At 46.4% G+C, this 21,958-nt stretch overlaps 1 protein-coding gene across 1 annotated transcript in view; it reads right to left on the reverse strand.

Annotated features, from left to right (window-relative positions):
- The window catches only part of C3QH17orf75 (chromosome 3q C17orf75 homolog), a 717,668-nt gene that overhangs the window by 275,228 nt on the left and 420,482 nt on the right, over positions 1-21,958 (reverse strand). The window contains exons 5-6 of the mRNA XM_069654978.1: positions 16,226-16,268; positions 15,978-16,097 (exon numbers count right to left, since the gene is read on the reverse strand). Coding sequence (XP_069511079.1) covers positions 15,978-16,097; positions 16,226-16,268 — 163 coding nt within the window. The remainder of the gene's footprint in view (positions 1-15,977; positions 16,098-16,225; positions 16,269-21,958) is intronic.

Genomic DNA, 21,958 nt, shown 5'->3' on the forward strand with positions numbered 1-21,958 from the left:
GCCTCTTAAGAATTCATCATCCCCTCCCTCCCCCATTATCCCAAGGTGGGCCTCGAATCCAGTCTCAATGGGCCAGATCAGGCACTGCGAGTTCGCTGGTGACGTGAAGGGCTCTCGCAATCAAGCGTGCCTTATAGGTCAGAGCCAGATAGTTCTGATCATATTCCAACAGCGGGGCCCAAATGTTCATAAAGCAATGGAGGAGGCCCGCTTTGGCGGCCGTGACCTTTTCGGCCATCAGGGGGCCGTCGGCGGACTTCCATGTGCGTACCACCATGATTTTGGCCGCCTGCAGAAGTTGGGTTTATCAGTGCTGCCGTCCGTCCTGACCTTGGGCAGGAGTCTGTGGTCGGAATCCCCAGAAGGACCTGGTCGGGGGCCAGCGGAATCGTCACCTGGGTGATATCCTTTATTGCGGCGAGGCAGTGGGACCAGAACTCGTTTACCTTTGGGCATGTCCACCACATGTGGAAATAGGATCCTGGGAGGCTGCAGAGACAGAAGAAGTGTGGATCCAGAGCCGGCTGGAAGTTTTGGAGGCGTGGGGTGTGGGGGAGGGGTGAGCACCAGCGCAACAACAGTTTGTGAGCGCATTCCCGATTAGTGATGCGGGGGGGGGCGTACGCGTTCTCGTCCAAATGTCCGTCCAGGTATAATATCGTGACCTAGATTCGCCTCCCATTGGGCCATGTAAGAGGGCTTAGTGAGGAAAGGGTCCTCCTGCAATAGTTTATAGAGGGCCGAAATCTTCCCCCGGGCTGGCAGGTCGTTCATTGTGAGTTCCATGGGGGCGGGGGCTCGAGTTGCTGCCACTCGGGTTTGGGGGTGGGAGCACCAGTGCCTCAGTTGTGCGTAGGAAAACCTGTCTGTTTCCGCGAGTTGAAAGGCTGCTTTGCATTGTTCGATAGTGCGGGGGCGCCCTCCTCGAAGAGCTGCCCCAGTGATTCGAGGCCCCCTGTCACCCAGTTTCTAAAGTTCCTTGGGCAGGCGCCCGGGGAGAACGCTGGGTTAAAAAAGATTGGAGAAAATGTGTTCAAGTCCCCTGGGATACCTCTGTGTCTGCGGGCCCAGTCCCAGGCCCTCTGATTGTTTCGTTGAGGAAAGTACGTCTGGCCTGGTTTGGCACAGCGCAGGGGGGATGAACGGGAGAAAGCGGAGTGGGAGAGGAAGGCGGGATTGTTCAATCTCCACCCACTTTGGGTGCTCCGAAGTGATTCCCCATGCTTGAAAGTGGGCCAGCTGCGCCGCAATTTGGTATTTGCAGAGGTCTGGAACCCCCAGTCCACCCAGTTTCGCACTGCTCATCATGGTTCTTCAGGGGATACATGCTTTCCTTCCTTTCCAGATAAAGTTAATCATTTTCCGTCGAAGCCGCTGTAGAGGGGGGACCAGGATAGAGGCGGGAAGCGAGGGGTAGACGTAAAGGAACCGGGGGAGAAGGTTCATTTTGCACGCTGTGATGCGGCCTATAGCGGTTAAGGTCCCTTTCCAATTCTTCGAAGAGGGGGGGGGGAAATGTGTCTGATATACTTTTGCTGGTTGGGCAGGGATGTGGACCCCCAAGTATGGTATGGATGTAGCACTCCATTGGATTGGGCTTTGCTTTTCTAGGGTTTCCAATTCACCTGTGCCCAGTCTCACCCCTTGGGCCACCAATTTTCCAAAGTTGATGGTGAAGCCTGCTATCCTCCCGAAGTTATGAATTTCAGCTATGGCCGCCTTCATGGAAGCCTCAATGTCGGTGATGGTCAAGAGGACATCATCTGCGTAGAGAGCAATCTTGTGTTGGGTGGGGCCTATCTGAGGGCCTCTGATCTGTGGGCTTCGGCGGATGCATTGGGCGAGGGGTTCCATGGCTAGGGCGAGAGTAGGGGGGACAGAGGGCACCCGTGTCTCGTATCGCATGTGAGAGGGATTGGGTCCGATAAGAGCCTGTTGACTCGCAACCGGGTCTTGGGGGTTTGATAATTAGCCAGAATCCTTCTCTGGAAGGTCGGGCCAAACCTGAAGGCCTCGAGAAGGAGGCGTAAATAAATCCAGTCCACTTTGTCAAAGGCTTTGGTTGCATCGAGGGCCAGCAGGGCAAGTTGTTGAGCATCCTGATGGCAATATCTATAAGGTCTAGTGCCCTCCGGATGTTGTCCTTTGTTGACCTGTGGGTTGTGAACCCGGTGTGGTCTGTGTCTATAATGCCGGGGAGGATGGGCGCTAGGCGGTTGGCCAGGATCTTAGAGTATATGTTGGCATCCAGATTTAGTAATGAGATGGGTCTATACGAACTATTATCCTTGGGGTCTTTTCCGGGTTTGAGGATGAGGATTGTGATGGACTCCTGCATCGTCGGGGTGACAACTCCGGCGACCGCAAACAAGTTGAAAAGACGGGTTAATGGGGCCACCAGTTGGGGGCGGAATAGTTTGTAGAATCGGGTGGAAAACCCGTCTGGGCATGGGGCTCTAGGTTTCAGGCTTTTTATGGCTTCCTCGACTTCCTCGCTTGTTATGGGCCTTTTGAGTCCTTCTCTGTCCGCGGGCGTGAGGGGGGGGAAGCGCTGCCTCTCAGATGTAGGACTGTTGTTGGTTTAGGTCCCTCGGGAATGCTGTCATTATCTCCTTTAGGTGAGCTACCGCTAGGCGTAACTTCTCGCGCTCCGCAAATTGGGTCACCCCTTGTGGGTCACGGAGGCCCAAGATGGTATTTCTGGACTTCTCTTTGGCTAGCTTATTCACCAGCAGCTTATTAGCTTTGTTGTTATTGACATAGTACCATTTGACTACTGCCTTACTTGCCTACAAAGTTAGCCCCTGCCTACCTAGGACCCGAGCCTATCTAGGACGCCCAGGTCTAGAGCATTGGACTCTGCCCTCGCAGTACACCAGGCTTCATTGGAGGTCTAACCAGGACTTAGCAGACGCAGTACTTTACATCACAGAGGTAACCCCAAATGTGAGTACTTCCTGCGTGTATCTGTACTACCACTTGTCTCCCACCTGTAGTACCATTTGATAATTGTATTCGAGTTCATGTATTGCCACATGATATCTATACCCAGCCACCTGCTGCATCACCTTCTGTCAGTTAAACCTATTGTATTGCCTTTAACAGTTGCACATGCATTATACTGCCATTCGATAGTTGCATTTAGCCTGTTAGTGCATTGCCACTTGATAGCTGCATTTAGCCTGTTACTACATTGCCATTTGATAGCTGAATTGCCATTTGATAGCTGCATTTAGCCTGTTAATACATTGCCATTTGATAGCTGAATTGCCATTTGATAGCTGCATTTAGCCTGTTCGTGCATTGCCACTTGATAGCTGCATTTAGCCTGTTAGGGCGTTGTCATTTGATAGCTGCATTTAGCCTGTTAGTGCATTGCCATGAAACACTTGTGTATAGGCGCGTTACAAATACCATATCATATCATATCATATCATAGCTGCATTTAGCCTGTTAGTGCATTGCCATTTGATAGCTGCATTTACCCTGTTAGTGCATTACCACTTGATAGCTGCATTTAGCCTGTTAGTGCATTGCCATATGATAGCTGCATTTAGCCTGTTAGTGCATTTCCATTTGATAGCTGCATTTAGCCTGTTAGTGCATTATCACTTGATAGCTGCATTTAGCCTGTTAGTGCATTGCCATTTGATAGCTGCATTTAGCCTGCTAGTGCATTTCCATTTGATAGCTGCATTTAGCCTGTTAGTGCATTACCACTTGATAGCTGCATTTAGCCTGCTATTGCACTGCCATTTGATTGTTGAAGTGCCATTTGATAGCTGCATCCAGCCTGCTCCTGCACCGCCATCTAATAGCTCCGAACCGCCACACATGCCCTCAATGTTATGTGAACAGCTAACCTCGGCCAGGCTTTTACAGCCGCTTTGCTGGTACCCTACTGTCTGTATCTAGTGCACCAGCCTGCCTGTCTGTATGTCATGCCACTTAGCATATCGAGCTGTTAGTCCCTGTACTTGCACCTTGACTGACTCTAACAAAATGTATTTTAGCAGTACCGATGCCCCAAATCATTTGTGATATTATCTTGATATTATCTATTCAGCCTACCTCGCTTTAAATGAGTGCTTGGCTTACTTATTGCCATACAATACTGCCCTCTGCACTGTGATTGCAATTGCCTGCAAGCCCTGGTGAATTTTGCCACCATGCACCAGTCCCCAACAGTCTTTCACTCCTCATGTCTCCTCTCCAAAGTTATTTGCCCTAGCCTTGGTTAGCACACTCTACTTTACCATCCACCTAGTGCCCACATTCAAACACATCACGACTCTGTTACCACACTCACGTTACCATAACACCACAACCATGCCTATGTCTACCCATAACACCAATCCATACCACAACAACCCAGCCCTATGGCTCCAACACTTTGCATCTAAACCCATTCCTATCCAACCATGCTCACTTGCCATGAGAAACGCCAGATTTGGCACCAGACTCACTCACGCCTCCTACCACCAGCACACTTCCCTCCGCCAAAATAAACACCCACAACCTATCACCAGAACTGCTTCCTCTCCACACACACCCACATCCCAACCCATTAACCCTGTTGTGAACACTATCAAAGGGGCATTAATTAATGCTAGATCTCTCACAGTCCACGCTACAGAGGTGGCAGACCTCATCCTAACCCATGACCTGGACTTTATGGCCGTCACGGAAACCTGGCTTCACGCAGCCTCTGGACCTCTACTCTCATTAGCCATTCCAACAAGCTATAATATCATCAGACATGACTGCAATATTAGCCTATTTAAAGGTGGTGGCATTGCCATCATCCACAAAAACTCCCTCAACTTCCCCCTCTCCACTGTTCATCAAATCTCATCTATGAAAGCCCTAACAGCCAAATTCGCCCTCACCCCCAACCACACTATCTCACTCCACCAACTCTACAGGCCCCAAGGGCCTTTATCCACTTTCGATGAAGACCTCTCCAACATTCTGACAGACAACACTAAAACCAACTCCCAAATTATTGTACTAGGTGACTTTAACCTGGGACTCACTGACCCCAATGACACAGCTGCCCTGACGATTGACAACCTGCTTACTAACGCAGGCTTTACCCAGAATATCAACACCTCCTTGAATCCTTGATTGGATAGCTGACTTCAATTGCGGAATCAATGTGGCAGCTAACCAACCTTGTGCCTGGACCGACCACCACTTAACCACCTTCAACATCCCCGCAAAAACAATCAGCTCCACTCCACACGTTGCACCTACTATTCCCACACGAAATAAGCGTGACATAACCTGCGACAAACTCCTCCCTCTCATCCTTCCAGTCCTGAATGAACAAGCGCTATTATGCACGGACCCTACTGTCCTGGTTGACACCTTCAACCATACTATGCTCAAAGCCCTTGACCTAATTGCTGCATCAAAAGTGAGAAAACCTAAAGCACAAGCTCATCTCAACTTCTGGTTTACACCCCAACTAAGAATTCTTTGTAAAGAAAAACGAATCGCTGAATCACATTGGAAGAGTAACCCTACAGAAGTTAATAAATCTAGTATCACTCTAGCGACATTAAATTAGAAGGAAGCTATACTGCAGGCGAAAAAAGACACAACAGACGCATTGAGCAAGCTAAATCTAATACTAAAGAACTCTTCAGAATCTTGAAAGAATCGGAAACCCCTGTCACTGCACCTGACACTTCAATCAAAGATAGCACCTGGTTCACTAATATCCAAAACGCTCTCCTTGGTAAGATAGCCACTCCCCAAGTCAAAATTAACGATAAACAGACTAATCTACAATCCAACTTGCAACCCAATTCTCTCCCAACTATAAACAACTCTATCCCAGATTCATTGACTCCATTCAGCTTCTCAACCCTATCTATCACTGAAGTGGAAAAGATTATCAATAGTCTTAAACCTTCTAACTGTCAAAGGGACCTCTGCCCAGCGCCCATCAAGGAAGCGGCCCACGAGCTAGCTCCATTCATCACCACTCACATCAATTCCTCCTTTAGCACGGGGACTGTACCGGACCATTTGAAGGATGCCTGGGTTATCCCGCTCCTAAAACCAACCTTGGATGCCAATATACCTACAAACTACAGGCCCATCACCACGGTGACGTTCTTACTAAAAATCCTTGACCGAGCTGCATACCTACAGATTCAAGACTATCTTGAATCCAATAAACTCCTGGGTCTAAGGCAATCTGGGTTTCGGCCCTGTCACGGAACTGAAACTGCCCTTATCGACCTCAAAGCACAGATCGATGATTTAAGAGACAAGGGTAAACTTGCTCTACTACTTCTTCTCGATCTCTCTGCTGCTTTTGATCTCGTCAATCATCAAATTCTGTGTCCGCACTTTAAAATAGCTGCCCATTTTTCTGATAAAGCCACAGCCTGGATCAGTTCATTCCTGGACAACAGATCGATGCGTGTCTTCTCTCCACTAGCAGCAGCATAGCCGGCAACCGTCACCTGCGGGGTACCACAAGGTTCTTGTGTCCCTCCCACGTTGTACAACGTGTTCACAAAACCTCTATTTGATATTTTGTACTATCTGGGTGTCACATATACTAATTATGCTGACGACACACAGATACTCATCCCAATCTCAGGAGACTACGTCGCCGACTCTCTATCTGTGAATGCTATCTTCCTAGTCATCCAAGCCCGGATGGCGCAACACGGTCTGAATGACGAGAAGACAGAGCTCCTCATTCTCAGCTCTCCTCAAAAACTATCCAAACTGGCCCTGAGTTCAATTCCTTCATCATTGATGGTAACACTATCAAGGCCTCTAAGGACACTACAACGTTAGGGATTTACCTGGACTCTTTTTTTTTTTTTTTTATTGTTTTTAGTTGAGATTAATCAACTTTACAATTTATTTATCAATACAAAAATGAAAAACATGATTATGACGATAAAAGATCATTTAAAATGAATTTAGACATCAAAAGAGGAGCCAGTTCACAACAATAAGGTCAAGTGTGTTCAATTAATCGCATTTGTGTAGCATTTACTTTACATAAAACATTTGCATAAAAGTTCACTTCATTATCTTTTTCAGCATCAGAAGCTATTTGATTTTTGTCTGGATTCGTTGTTTTATTCCTTATTTTTATCTTGTGTTCTCAGCTCTTCTAAGCTATTTAAAAAATTTAAGGCTCCCATTCTTAACCGAATAGAAAGTCCACCAACTATCATTTTCCATAGAGTGTTATGTGACAGGTTTATATGATCTTTTACCGCTGGTTTTAAGAATTTAACCCTTTGGTTACAAAGTTCTCTGCAATCAACCAGTAAGTGGCGTAAGGTTTCCGTTTGTGATGTAATTTTGCAGAACCTGCAATCTTTTTCTGTTGTTAAATTTTTTTTTCCTTTTTGCTAGAACCTCTTGTGTTAGCCACAGATTAAATCTTAATCTCATAAACTCTTTTCTATGTTGCACAGATGGGCTTTTTAGTAAATATGGTTCAGCCAGTGTGTATTTCTTGTGTATGAACACCGTTCCATCGAAATCATTATATCTTAAGCACATGTTTCTGTTTCTACCCCAGTCCCACTGGAATAGTTTGGTTTTGACTGCATTCGGGTTTTCAATTAGTAGCTTCAGTGTAACATCGGCATAAGCCATTGCATTTATGACCTCCTTACGCCAGCCTTGCGCAAAGGTGTCATCTGAGCAGAGTATGTGCTGTGCCAAAACTCCTATAAGCATATTTGAGTTGATTGCTAGAATGCACTTCCTGCTTAAAGATATTAGGTACCACAAATAGCGAGCGTAAATAGAAATCAGTCCCAATTCATTTCTGATTAATGCTATCGGAGTGCAATTTGGTAAATTTAAAATACTCTTCCAGAATTTTGATTTGAATTTAGCCCATAAGCTTTCATGTAAGATTGGTAGAGTTTCAGCTCCATACAATAGTATCGGTGTTACCTTTTGTTTGAAATATGTTAGGATTGGTGAGATGGAAAACTTCCCATATTTTGCATGAATTATTTTGGCCTGCGAAATCAGCATGTCAAGTTTATTGGTCCATTTTGATATTTGTGCTTCATGAGTAGCTCCTGTGATTATCATCCCCAGGTACGTATATTGTTGAACTTTTTCCAATTTTTGTTTCTGTATTGTCCATATGTAGTTCCTATTTTTTTGCAGTGATGGCTTATATATCATACCCTTGGATTTCTCCAGATTAACCACTAATAAATTTTCTGTTACGTATGTAGATAATGCGTCCAGCAGTTTCTGTAGTCCCACAGGTGTTTTTGACAAAAGTATCAAATCATCGGCATATAACAAGGCCGGAATGCATTTGTTGGCTATTTTAGGTGCATCCACAAATTCAGCAGTAAATATTCTTCGTAAATCTGCTATAAAAAAGCTAAATAAAGCAGAAGCAAGAATACATCCCTGCCGAAGTCCTCTACATGTTTGAATAGGAGGGGACAAAAGACCCTCTTGGTTTATCCTTATTTGGATACTTGTGTCCGAATATAAAGCTTTTATTAAAGTAATTATGTGCAACGGGCAATTTTCTTGAATTAGCTTTTGAAGCAACATTTCTCGTGAAATTGAATCATAGGCAGCACGGAAATCTACAAATGTCATGTACAGGGGTTGTCTTGTTTGTTTATGATGTTGAATTATTGAAGTTAGGGTTAGTAGGTTGATTGAGGTGCCAAGGCCTGCTATAAAGCCTGTCTGGCATGGGTCTCTTTTGTCGTTGTTTGTTGCCCATTTGTTGAAGTCTCTCAAGATAAACCTAGCAAAGATTTTCCCTGGTACGTCCAAAAGTGCAATCGGTCTGTAGTTGGAAGGACATGTCCGATTGCCCTTTTTGAAGATGGGTACTATTATTGACTTCCGCCATGATGCCGGGACTATACCTGTGGTTATAATCAAGGAGAAAATGTTGAAGAGAATTTTTGTCCACTGCTCAGGATGTTCTTTGAGCATATAGTTACTCAACCCATCAGGGCCCGGTGCTCGTGATCTACTAGATTTTTTTATGAAGCTTAAAATGTCTTCTTCTGAAATAAGTAAATCTTGAAAGTTGTCTTGGTTTTTCAAACTTTCTGGGTTTATTAACTCTGTTCCAGCGTATAGCTCTTGATAATGTCTAACCCAATCCGATTCTATACACCATTTATTTGTACTGACAGTTGGGTAAATTGGTTTGCGTTATTTAACAATGTCCACATTTCTGAAATATTTTTAGATTCCAATGCAGTTAACATTTCTTCTCCTTGGTTTTGGTAGAGCCATGCTTTATGTGTTCTTAACCAGTTCTTATATTTGTTTTTTAAGGTTTTAATGATTCCACCTCTAGCTTCCGTTGATAAGGTCTTTGCCAATTTTATTTCCTTTCTCAAGTTATTTTTATGCTGTTGAATTTTTTCATCAAACTTAAAATTTGGAAGCATAAGAATTTTGATTACCCCTACTTGGGGTTACTTTGTAAACTTGTAAGCACGAAATATAAGAATCTTTTATAGCTTCATTTTTCTTGGTTCCTAGTGTAATATCGTAATTTAGTTTTTCTAGATTACTTGGATTCCACCTAAAACGAGTTCTTGAGTTGTTAATCGTTAACACCGGAATATATCCTTTATTTTTAGTCATTTCATTCAGTTGTGTATTCTTCCAAGTAGCAGACAACATTTCATGGTCGCTGTGTTTTTGGTGCAGCACCTCAAAATTAGTTATTTGACTGAAAGTTTTAGTATCAACATACATATAGTCAATTATTGACTTAGACGTACCTCTTGTCCACGTGTTTTTGGGTGGTATATCATTTTTTTGAGATCCATTTAGCATGATGAAATTTCGGGTTTTCATCAAGCTTTCCCATCTAAGACACACTGCATTTCTCTTATGAGTTTCGGTGGATAGGCAGTGAAGATTTAGATCACCCGCAATCAGAGTATTTGTTATTTCTTTCGTCATTGGAATAATGTTTAGTAAATCTTCTATGTCTTTGAAGAATTTTGAGTCTGTGATTCCCATCGGATTTCTATATATGTTAAGTGCTGCTATTGTGCCATGTTTGTAGATAATTTTAACCAATTGTAGATATGGGTTAGGCGTACTCCAGGGTTCCAATGTGAAACCTCTTGCATTTTTTAGTGCCACTAACATGCCCGAAGCTGGTCTACCCTTTGTTTTAATTGCAGGAGATGAAATTATCTCATAGCCATTCCATAATGGTGTTGTGAGCAACCAGGTTTCCTGTAACATTACTATTGTGTGTGGTAAAAGCTTGAGCAGTCATTAAGTAAGTGTACATGACCACATGTGTTCCAACTAACTATGGAAAGGTGTCTTGACTCTACTTTATCCTTGGCCAGACAAACAAATGCAGTTTCCTCTGCAGCGGCATACACCTGCAAGCTCATTACAGCTAGCCACCCTTTCCTATCACCAGCCAACTGTGTCACACTTGGCAGGACTCTCGCGCTGTCAACAATTACTATTGTAATGCCCTCTATTTGGGCACCAACAAATGTAACATATACTAAATAAGTTACAAATCATCCAAAACAATGCTATTAGAGCAGCTCTCAACATCCCTAGGAACCAACACATCTCAGACACCAGGCGTAACTTAAGCTGGCTCTCTGCCCCTCAACGAATTACACTGAAAACACTTGCTCTCACTCATAAATGCTTATCCAACCAAGCACCCTTCTACTTAGCCAACAGATTCGCCCTCCACAACACTAACAGACCTCGCAGAACTGCTCAGACTAACTGCCTCTCTATACCACGCTTCAACCTTCAAAGATCTGGCGGAGCCACCTTCCCAGTAATGGCAGTGAAACTCTGGAATTCGCTTCCCAACTTGCTAAGATCTGAACCTTCCTTCCACAGTTTCAAAAACATGGCTAAAGCCTGGCTAACTGCCCAAGACCCATCACCTACTAGCCAACCACCCCCCATGTGCTAGCCACCTGCCTCACCTTTTGTACATAGGCTATGACCTTCCTGCTCACCCGTAACTGCATTATGTATATATGTTTATAAATGTAACTGTAATTTTAAACTGTAATTTAAACTGCAATTGTATTGCCCCGTCTGCCTTATCATGGTGTAACTAAAGTACGCGCCCGGATGCCCTCGGGCCTGGTGCGCTCTATAAATAAAATAAATACAAAATTGTTTCTTTCTTGTTAGTAGGTTCGCCGTGGTATCAGCGTAGTGCGCCTCCAATTTTTTCCTTGCTACCTGTAGGGCCTTATGAGATTTCGGGGATCAGCCCTTTCGCTTATGAGTTGCTTCAGCTTCACGGACCTCAGCTTCCAGGACAGCGCGGGCCGCCTGTTTTCGTTTCTGGTAGGCTGCGCCTTGGGCAATCAGTTCCCCTCTCAGGACAGCCTTCATGGTGTCCCAGGTGTTAGCTGGTGAAGTGTCCTCATCCCGGTTTTCCATGAAAAAGTTCTTAATTGTTCTAGCAATGGAGTCCCGGACTGCCAAGTCACCCAGGATAGAGTCATATAGGGTCCATCGGCGGTGGGAGGGTAGGGGGGGGGTCCGGATTGTGAGCCCGTAGGCTTAGTGAGACCGGGACATGGTCAGAGAATCCGGGAGCCAATATAGACGTCGTCCGTGAAGGCCAGGACCTGGGGGGAAGCCAGCAGCAGGTCAATTCTGGAGAAGGTACAGTGCACATATGAGTAGAAAGTCTGTCTCTTCCGGTGATAACACTCTCCAGGTGTCTACAACATTCAACGTCCGAAAAAGGTGGAGCAGGTCTTTCGCCAATTTCAGGTCCCTGGGGAACGGGGGGTGCGATCTGTCCTCGAGGGGGTCTGGAGCCCCATTAAAGTCTCCGATGATGATGACTTGCCCTTCAGTGAAAGAGAGGAGGGACTCCTCCACGTCTCGATAGAACCCTTCCTGATGCTCATTGGAGGTGTAAGCTGAGACCAGGGTGCAGAGTTGGCCAAAGATGATGCATTTGATTGCGATGAAGCAACCTTCCAGGCATCGTAGAGTGTCCAGAACCTGTAGGTTCAGGTTTTTTGCAAAATGGATAGCGGTGCCTCCCTTCTTGCTGCTGTTGGAGGCTAAGAATTGTAGAGGAAAGAGTCCGCAACACAAACGGGAGAAGTCCGCCGGAATCAGGTGAGTTTCTTGCAGGAACGCCACTGAAGATCCTTCATCATGCAGTAGTTGCATGGATTTCCTCTTCGGAGGGGAGTTTAGGACTCTGACGTTCAAGGTGGTGAACTTCAGTTTCAGACGTGGGTGCAGGCCCTCCGAACACTCTTGCCGTGAGAGGGGGTTTGGGGAGAGCCAGGTCAGCCATTGACAGGAGAGGACAGCTGCTTTGGATACTCCTGCAGTTGTGGGTTTTCAAATAGCCTCCAACGGGAGGTATAAACTCCTAACCTAGGCCTCCAACAGGGGGCCAGAACTGTGGCCAGGGGGGCCGAAGTTAAGGTTTCAGTAAGACCCCTGGCTGTCCAGGCTGTCATCAGCCAACGTAATTCACTCCAGGGGCAAAACGGTGACATCCACCTTGGAGGCGGGTATGGACCGCGTGGGGTCCGCAGCAAGCTTACGTGAGTAGCATTGGTTCCAGAGCTGTGTGTTCTTTAGGCGACTCTTATCTTCACCTAGGTTTGCGGTTTCTTTGCACTCTTGTCCAGAGGGCGCGCCTCAGCTTAGGAGAAGCTGTACTCGGATTGGGAATCCCATGGCCGGGAGAGGAGGACCCCGTGTCCCGAGGGGAACCGGGGCGTAGGATCGATGCAGCGTCATCGAGATGGCTGATGGTTCGCGGGGTGCCATTGTGCGAGAATTGTAGCGCTGTCGGAAACAGCCACCGATAGCGGATCTGCTGGTCTCGGAGGAAGAGCGTGAGGGGGCGCAGCATCCTGCGCTTCTGTAGGGTTAGAGGGGAGAGATCCTGGAAAATCTGGAGAGGGGAGCCCTGGAAAGATAGTTTGTCGCGTGTGCGACCAATTGCCAAGATGGCCTCTTTGGTGGTGTAAAAGTGGACTTTCGTGATTACGTCCGTGGGGGAATCCACGTCGGTTCCTTGATGTGGACGCAATCTGTGGGTGCGATCAAGTAAGAGTTGGGACTCACCAAGGTTCAGTGGCAATGATTGAAAAAAGTTGCCCACATAATGGGGTAGCTCCTTGTCGGGGATTGAGGAAGGCACCCCCTGAATGCGCAGGTTATTGCGGCGGGAGCAGTTTTCCATATCCTCCTGCTTGTATTCGAGGATCTCGGTTCTGTCTATTAGGGTCTGGATTGTGCAGTGTACCTCTACCAGTGAGTTGGAGTGTGGAGCTAATTCTTCAGCTTCCCCCACCCTGTGTTCGATGTTACTGACCCTGTGCTCCGTTTGTTCTAGTTTAGTGGTGAGCCCCGACATGCAGGATCTAAACTCTGCATTGATATCGGATGTGAAAGCTTGAAGGACTTCTTTGTTTGCAAGGGTCCCTTTATCATCCAGCACTTTTTGAGGAGTGAGTTTAGGAGGGTCTGCCTTCTTAGCTTTTTCCGTTGCCCGCAGCATGGTGGAAATATCTGCAGACTTTGAAGGTTTCATAGATTTGGCCATGGTTCTGGGGAGGGGGGGCGGGTTCCTGCGAGCACTGTGTAAGGTTAGAGAAGTTAACAGGCGGATAGGGAGCTGAGCGACCTGCAGGGAGCCCCAGCACCGCCCTATATAGTGGGGTCGGAGTAGAATGGGCCGGGGCGCCCCAGGAAGTGTGCCGGTAGAGAAGGCTACATGGGGCCTATGCCAAAGTGGAGTAGCGGTCAGGGTGTGAGTAGAGGGGGCAAGCAGGGGTTCTCACCCGTAAGGTAGCTGTTGGTTGTCTACTCGCCAGTCGCTGCTAGCTCCCGAAATGAAGGTGCTGGAGTCAGGCTGTAGGAGGCAGGTGTGGGCAGGTGCGCCCCAGGAAGTTGCTGGAAGCAGTGGAGCCAACCAGGGCTGCAGAGGGGGCGGAGGAAGCAGATTTTGTGGCCCTGGTGGATCAGGCCAAAAGTCCCTCTGATGGGGGCCCACAAAGGAGGGCAGAGGGCCCCTGCATATAGTTGAATTGCAGGGGAGCGGTCCCCGGGTGGTGCTTGCGTGGGGTGAGCAGGGGATCAATCAAGGTAGCGCCCGCCTCTGTGCGGTTGGAGGTCACCAAATATCCTCAGGCACCTCAGGGCGGCGAGCCATCAGCCTCAGGAGCCACCGCTCACCAGGGCCCCATCCCAGGCTCAAGGGCCGTTGCCAGCGAGTGGCCCCATGCCAGCGGGTGGAAGGACATCGCAGGCACTCCGCGCGCTCCCCGATCCCAGACCAGGAGGGACCGAGTACTTCAGCGGGGCAACAAGTAAGTTCAGGTGGTCCGCTTATGGGCAAGTTGAGGGCGCTGACGTGGGGGCGGCACCTCCGGGTGACACAGTCCTCACGGGCCAGATCCGAGCCCGGCACACCGGCAGCCCCTGGCTGTGCTGTGATCGCGGCAGGAAGCCGCTCAGAATCTAAAGTAGTCGGGCTTCGTGGCTGGTCCCTGAGGGGATCCCACCCTCGGGGGCGGTCCTGAAGCCAGTAAGAGGCGGTAGGAGGCTGCAGGGCTGGGGTTGAGGCAGCGCGCCCACCATTTTGGGGCTGTGCGGGGTCACAGTCGGCGGTTCTCCCTGCTGCGTTTTCAGGGAATACAACCGCATTTTGTGCCCAAATTGCTGTCACAAGCGCCCCCTGGGCTCTGCTACCTAGACTGGTCGACTAAGTGCTCCGACCATAGCGGAAACCAAGGAGATTCAGGCTTTGCTGCGGTCCCATGCGGAGGCCATCACAGGAGCTGCCGCATCGTTGGCGCTCCAGGCCACGCCCCTGCATGGTCAGTTTTATTGCAAGGGACCAAACGGAATTCTGGTAGCCATAGGTATTATATTAAATTACTAAAAGCAATTGATTATAGCAGTAAAAAAGCACAAAGATAATGCTGTAATAATGCACAAAGTTATTATCCTCACCTGAATTTACCGGCTGCTACATCTGTGATTGTATTTGTATTTGTATTTATTAGGCTTATGTAGCGCTTTAGACCAAAGCGCTGCACATATAACAACAGGATACATTTAACATAATAATAACAGTAACAATAGAAGAAAATTACAAACTTGAATCAGTCAACAAAGTAGTATGTAGAGCAATTAGATAGAGGGAAGGGGGGAGAAGTAGAGTAGATTTAGGCGGAAGAGGGAGGGAGGGTGGAAGAGGAGGAGGGAAAGGGAGGGGAGGGGATGGGGTGGGGGGAAATGGAGGGATAGGCTTAAGGAGGGAAGAGGGAAAAGGTGGGAGAGGGAGAGAAAGAAAAAAGGGGAGCTTGGGGATTATTCTAGAAAGATTAGCATTATCTTTTCATTTTAGCTAGGCACGCAGATTCACCACTGAACACAGCCCTGCTATAAATCTTATTTATGTTTCCATAACTGGTTTGCGCAAATTCACAAACGTAGGCATTTACTAAGGTAATTTCCCCAACTACCACAACTAGCAATGTTCATTTACAAATTCCCAAATTATGCTTTAACACAAATAAAATGTCTGCATCGTTCCTCTTACAAACGTTATTAAATAACTAAACACAATCCCTTCACATTACAAGGCTGGCATCTTGAGAGCCTGTATGCATTAAGGGATAACCTAGTTCTGTAATGGACAAAGTTCCCACATTATCCACTGCTCAGCTAGCACGTTTGACATGCTTATATCACCAAAGTCTATGAATGCGTGAGCATATTTACTCATTTCTAAGTGAATCTATTCCAAAGCAATTAAGTAATATATGGAGATTGCATCACATAAGTGGCACAATACATGTAATTTGCCCCAGTTATAAAACAACACCTCACCAGAACTAAGTTGATATGGATATCATTACTGGCCAGTACAATTCTTCAACTTAAATACATTACAAATCACCTTCAATTGTCAAAGGTATACTTACAGCATGTAATAAAAAGGCAAGTTCTTCTTGAAAGAGTTGCACGACTCTCGTTATGGGCAATACTGCATCTTCAAACCAGCTACTCAAGTAGGGCCTAATATAAGTGTCAAGATTATTCATCTGTTGCAAATGAAAAGATGGGGTTAGCAAATTGTCCCAGCACCAGTGTTAAATACATGTGGAAGCTAGGACGGTATGGCATAGACCATCTGCAAGACGTAAAGATGTACAAAGTAGGCATATCTTACCTCCTTCATGCCTTCAAGATATTTGTCCAGTTCAAGTCTGAAAGTGTATTCTTAAGGACAACAATTTTGTTTCATCAGTCATCAGTATTCCCACTTGCAGATAACCCAGTTGACATGTAAATTAGAATCCCAATAAAATGCATGCTTGTAAATTGGTAACAGTTTGTAAAAGGTTCCAAAACGTGTTTAAAAAATCTTTTTTGCAATGGTTAGGAAATACACTCTTTTTGCAGCTTTACCACCAGGTTATGTGAGGCTTCATAGCAAATCTTTCAAAGGCCTGCATGATCCTGGAATACTTTTTGGGAGTGAGACTTTGTTTCATCCCCACTCCATGGTTCGTTTCACTTTTGTTTGGGGCATTTGTCAGTCTGTATCACTACCATCCCAGTGAACGTCTTATCCCATTTAATCATTTTTGGTGTACAAATACAACCTCCTTAGGAGTACTGCAGGGAAACATGTTTTCCCCTTTGCTTTCATTTTAGTGTATTAAGTTACACTTCTCAGTGTAACATTGGTAGGCAGTAGCTGTGGCACCAAGTCGCGCCTTGAAACACTTGTGTATAGGCGCGTTATGAATGCAATATCATATCTCTGAACCCTTTTTGTGTAAACTACTGTGTCCCTCATTTACGGCAAGATAGCTATTTTACTACAAGAATGTAGAAACCTGTTCTATAGAGTTTCTTCCACTCAGGAGGGTCCACAATCAAGTCTTAGCTCAATGACCCTTCACAGAGGAGAAATATATTTTTGCAAATAATTCTGGTCCAGCACCGAAATGCTAGGCAATTATCTGAACAAGAGTACCATCAGCAACCCAAGACACGCGTTTCTGCCTTGTTTGGCCTACTCAGCAAGGTGTAGCTGAGCCTCTGTAAAGTACACTAAGCAGGGCCATGACATATGGATTACCCCTAATGACTTAGGGTTATCATGAAAAAAAGTGACCACTGACTATTCAGGTGAATTGGTGAACAATTGATTAGTAATAAAGCAAGCAACAAGACAAAAACAAACGAACAACAGTATGAGACTTCAATGCAAATGAGCTCGCTGCACCGTTCTCTTACACCCAAAGGAACACATGAATTTCAATGGAAGGGGAGGTCCAGAAAGGGCAAGGAATCATACCGAAACAATGTTGCAACCAGGGAAAAAAGCCCCACTACACAAGTCTTTAAGACAAGCTGTGTTCTCCATGTGGAGTATGTTATATCAGGGAGGATAGCATAAAGGGATACATTAATAAAACTACTCCTCAGAGGTTCACACACGGTCTGAGGCAGGCAAGAATGCTTGTAGTATGACGACTTCTGTATGCCAAAGCCGCATTTCCTAAGAAAGCGGGAGCCCACAACATGCTTGCATATGCCAAAAGGGAAATACCTCAGAAGCAAGAGGTGTTGAGGTGAGCATAGCTACACACTAGGCGAAGAGCCTTCATTGCAAGGATATGTGCAGTAAAGTCTAAAGCCTCACCTCGCATGGGCAATAAACGGTGGTTTAAACATGGCAGATTGCAGCACCTACTCAATATTATAATGCAGCAGTATGCTAGGTGAGTACATTACATGTTCAATTCCAAACTTAGCCCCCACAATCCCGTCCTGAGATCTTTGCTCCAGTCGCATTCCATACATCTTTGGGGGAACAAACATCACATCAAGGCATATTATACCATATTATTTCTTCAGTAGCAAGGCAATAAAGCACTTGGGCAGTCGAGAAACATCAGAGCAGGTATCACATGCTCGATAATATAGACACTTACAAATCATCAATTAACAGGACAGACTCAGGATTATGACTAGCGCTAGGAGTAAAATCTGACCAAAAGATATCCCAGAAGTCCCAATAGACCTTCGATCCAAGACCCAAATGCCCAGGAAGCCTCCAGATTGGTGTGAAGAAGGCTTACAGTGCGTGGAATGTGTGCGGCGATGTCAGTAATATTACTTGCATAACTGGGTATGAAAGTACATCACTCCCTTTTCACGACTGCGCAGACACCTCCTTGTGGGGCTAGGAGGATAGCTAAAGCCATACCGTTCTGATGCACCATGGTTCGGATGGCTGCTTGTTTTCATAGATAATACAGTTAAGGAGGATGGTGTGGCATTTGCAATATTCTCTACTAACCGTGACAATTGGGTCAGACGGTCTCCATTTATCTTAATCCCAAGTGCTGGTCTGAGATATCTAACCCAGCAACAAAATCTTCCCCGGCAGTACTTCTCCTGGCACAAGGCTGAGCTGGAAAGGTGGGAGTATGATGCACTGCATGCAGGACATACCTCATTTAACAACTCCCTCACCAATTAACGGGCAGTCAGGGATATGTTTTGTATCCATAAATGCAATAGGTTCTGGAGTACATAGCGTACCTGGATTGGGAAAATGCAAAATGTGGGTCAAAGTTAAATCTAACATTATTGACCACTGCACTGGAAATGGACATTTGCTAGCACCCATGAACAGAGGACTCGGATTGGTGTAACATACCAGACCAGTTGCTGGGGAGGAACGATGGAGTGCTGTTGGCTTACTGTGTATATGGTCTGGGGTGGGGAAATTCGGAGGCCTGGTAAAACCCAAGTGGGAATTAGCATCACTACAGCGTAATAGGCTTTGGGATTGGTTGACCAGCTTTGGATCCAAACAGACATCCCCCCACTGGAAGGGGATGGGTGCAATAGGGAACTCTGAGTATAAGTCGTGAGGCAGATAGGCACAGACCCAGCAGTCAGTAAGATTAAAAATACAGGCATACTGCCAGGAGAGGTGCAGATAACGGATTTTACTGTGAACCCAGGGATGACAGGTCGTACGGAAAGCAGCAGTCACAGTGAAATGACTATATATCAGCATTCTGACAATAACTATGACAACAGAAATACAGCCATACATGGTGTACACTACAGGCCAATCCTGAAAGGTCCAGGTTAAATAAATCAGGTTGGAGCGGAAGCAAACAAGTTTGTGGCTAGGAGACAAAGTTCTGCTCAGTTCATCAAGGTAGGGGATGTGCGGGGCACAAGTGATATAAGCTCGCCAGGCCAGAGCTTTCAGTGCAACGTGTTATAGGCTCTGTCAAGTTGTAGCAAGGTAAATGTCACTGTTCAAATGTTCCAACAGAAATCGGGTATTGAGTGAAAAATTCTTTAGTCCATAGCCAGCTAAAAGTTCAAACTAAAGATATAGAAAATACCAAAGCCACGTGCATATAAGGGTCATCAAAAAGAAGAGAATGTTAAGCAGGTGATACCAGCAGTGACTATAACTTGCAGGCATCGGTGAGTCTACAGTGGTGGCGTCTACTCTCTGCCAGTGGAATGCCACTTCACATGGATTCATCATCGTTGAGAAGACAAATCCAGGGATGAGTGACCTGGCTAGTTGCCATTTTGCTCAGAGCTACTGGTTCTCAGGAGCTCTTCCACGGGATCCATGGGGGCGGCGTTGTGAGATTCAGGGGGGTCATGCACTGAAGGTGGTATGCCAAAAGTGAGGTTTGAATTAGTGTTTCCTCCAGGGCTTCAACCGACTGACGATGGAGCCTTAGCAGTAGCTACCGCAGCGACCTCACCGGTTGGTAGAGGTTCAGAAGCTGTGGGTCCTGAGTCAGCCCGTGGCCATACTGGGTGACCGAGGTCCACGCCCTCGTCGTCTGGTACTGGTCGTTCATTCCAGCACAGCTGGAAGGTTCGGACATCGGCAAACGGCCGGTGGTATCACTGGTGGAGGAATCGGAGGTCGCAGTGGGACTGGAGCCAAGTCGAGGAGGATCAGTCAAAGCGGAGAAGGTGTCGCTAACTGGGTGGTGATCTTGTGACAATGTGCTGCATGAATCCAGGCCGAGATCCTAGCACATTTAACTGCAGTGTGTGTCGTGAGGAGGACCTGTAACAGGCCACGCCACCTGGGCTGACAGATTTCTGCTGATGGATCTTCACCAGGACCCAGTCTCCTGGCTGTAAAGTGTGACAGGGCTCAGTAACTGGTTCAGGCAGGGCTTCAAGGAGCATGGAGGGATCGAACAGTTTTAATCAACATGTGACAGTATTGGGAGTAAAGTATCATCCTCTAAAGGCAAACATTGGATATAGGGGACTGCTGGGGGTACAGTTCCCATTCTCATGAGATGACCAGTGAGGATTTTGTGCGCAGACAGATTATGTTTACGCTGCAGACTATAGGGCAAACAAACAGAGCCAGGAGCAAGACTTGGGGCAATGCAACCCTGTCTCTTTACACACTTTAGATAGTTGAAGTCTCAACTTTAGATCCCCATTGCAATGTGTGCTGGACTGCGGGTGATAAGCGCAATGGAACTGTTGAGCTATTCCTACCTAGAGCTTTGCACACTTCTTTAATGACCTGACTAGTAAAATGGGTGCCACGGTTGCTGTCTATACTGATCGGCAACCCAAATCGGGGTATGAACTATGCCAAAAAACGTTTTAGCCACTGTGACACAGTCTGCCTTTCTACACGAGTATAGCTCTAGACAACCAAAGTATATGTCCACTATCAATAAACAATAAGTAATGTTTATGCAGGTGTGGAGCTGCATGAAGTATGTCTGCACGTGCAGGAAGGGACCTGCCAGTACTGGATGTGCAGACAGCCTTGTGGGTACTGCTCTCCCAACATCGTGTGTCGAACACGTAGCACAGTTCTCACAATAACGTTGAGCCATAGAGGCTAAACCAGTGGCCATACAATTGAGATTCAATAGGGTAATCATGGCATTTTTATCTGAATGGGCTAAGCTGTGAGCTTCACGGACCAGGTAGGGGAGGAGTAACTTGGGTATCACCAGGTGGCTGTCTGGGGAACACCACAGGGACTCTACTCCCAACTTACAGTAATGTTGGGTCGAGGTCACCTTTTCAGATTCAGGGGCTCTGAATTGGAGGATTGCCAGACTGGAGAGGGAGGCGATTGGTGACCTTGGGACTGCAACACAAACAAGAAATTCATTAGGAACCAGAGGCCCGTTTAAGGCTGCTGAATGAGCTGCACCATCTGCTAGTGTATTTCCTTGGGCTGTAAATGACGGAGATGGATCATGTCATTTACATTTAACAATAGCTATAGCAGCTGGAAGTAACAATGCATTCAATAAGGCTGACACGTATTTTCCATTCAATATTGGGGTGCCCGTGGATGTAAAATACCCATACTGCTTCGAACGGACTCCGAAGACATGGACAACCCTGTGAGCATACCTGAAGTCAGTATAGATTGCAGCCAATCTATCCCCGGCCAAGGTACATTCATGGGTGAGAACCATGAGTTCAGTGACCTGAGCAGATCTGGCCATTGGTAATTGATAAGCTTTTAAGGTGGCATGGGCGTACTTACAAAATTACCAGAAACCAATCCCCCAGTTTCTAGGACACAGAGACACAAGCCATCCACAAAAAGAATCATATCAGGGTTCAACAGGGGAACATCTAATAAATCAGCTCAGAGGGACATAAGCGTTTCAACAACAACTGGACATTCATGTGGGTCCCCGTCCTGCGAGGTTGGCAGCAAAGAAGCAGGGTTCAGGACTAAATATCTGTTCAAAGTTACATTAGCAGCAGAAATAAGCAACTTTTCATATCAGGTGAGACGGGAATAAGACATGCTGGGTCTTCCCTTTAAGCAGTAATGACAACGCAGCAAGGGGAACTGCAATCGTAACAGGGTGACACTGTAGCAGTGAGTGTCTTTTCT

Source organism: Ambystoma mexicanum, chromosome 3q, assembly GCF_040938575.1.
Source record: "Ambystoma mexicanum isolate Mex_15411 chromosome 3q, UKY_AmexF1_1, whole genome shotgun sequence".
NCBI lineage: Eukaryota > Metazoa > Chordata > Amphibia > Caudata > Ambystomatidae > Ambystoma > Ambystoma mexicanum.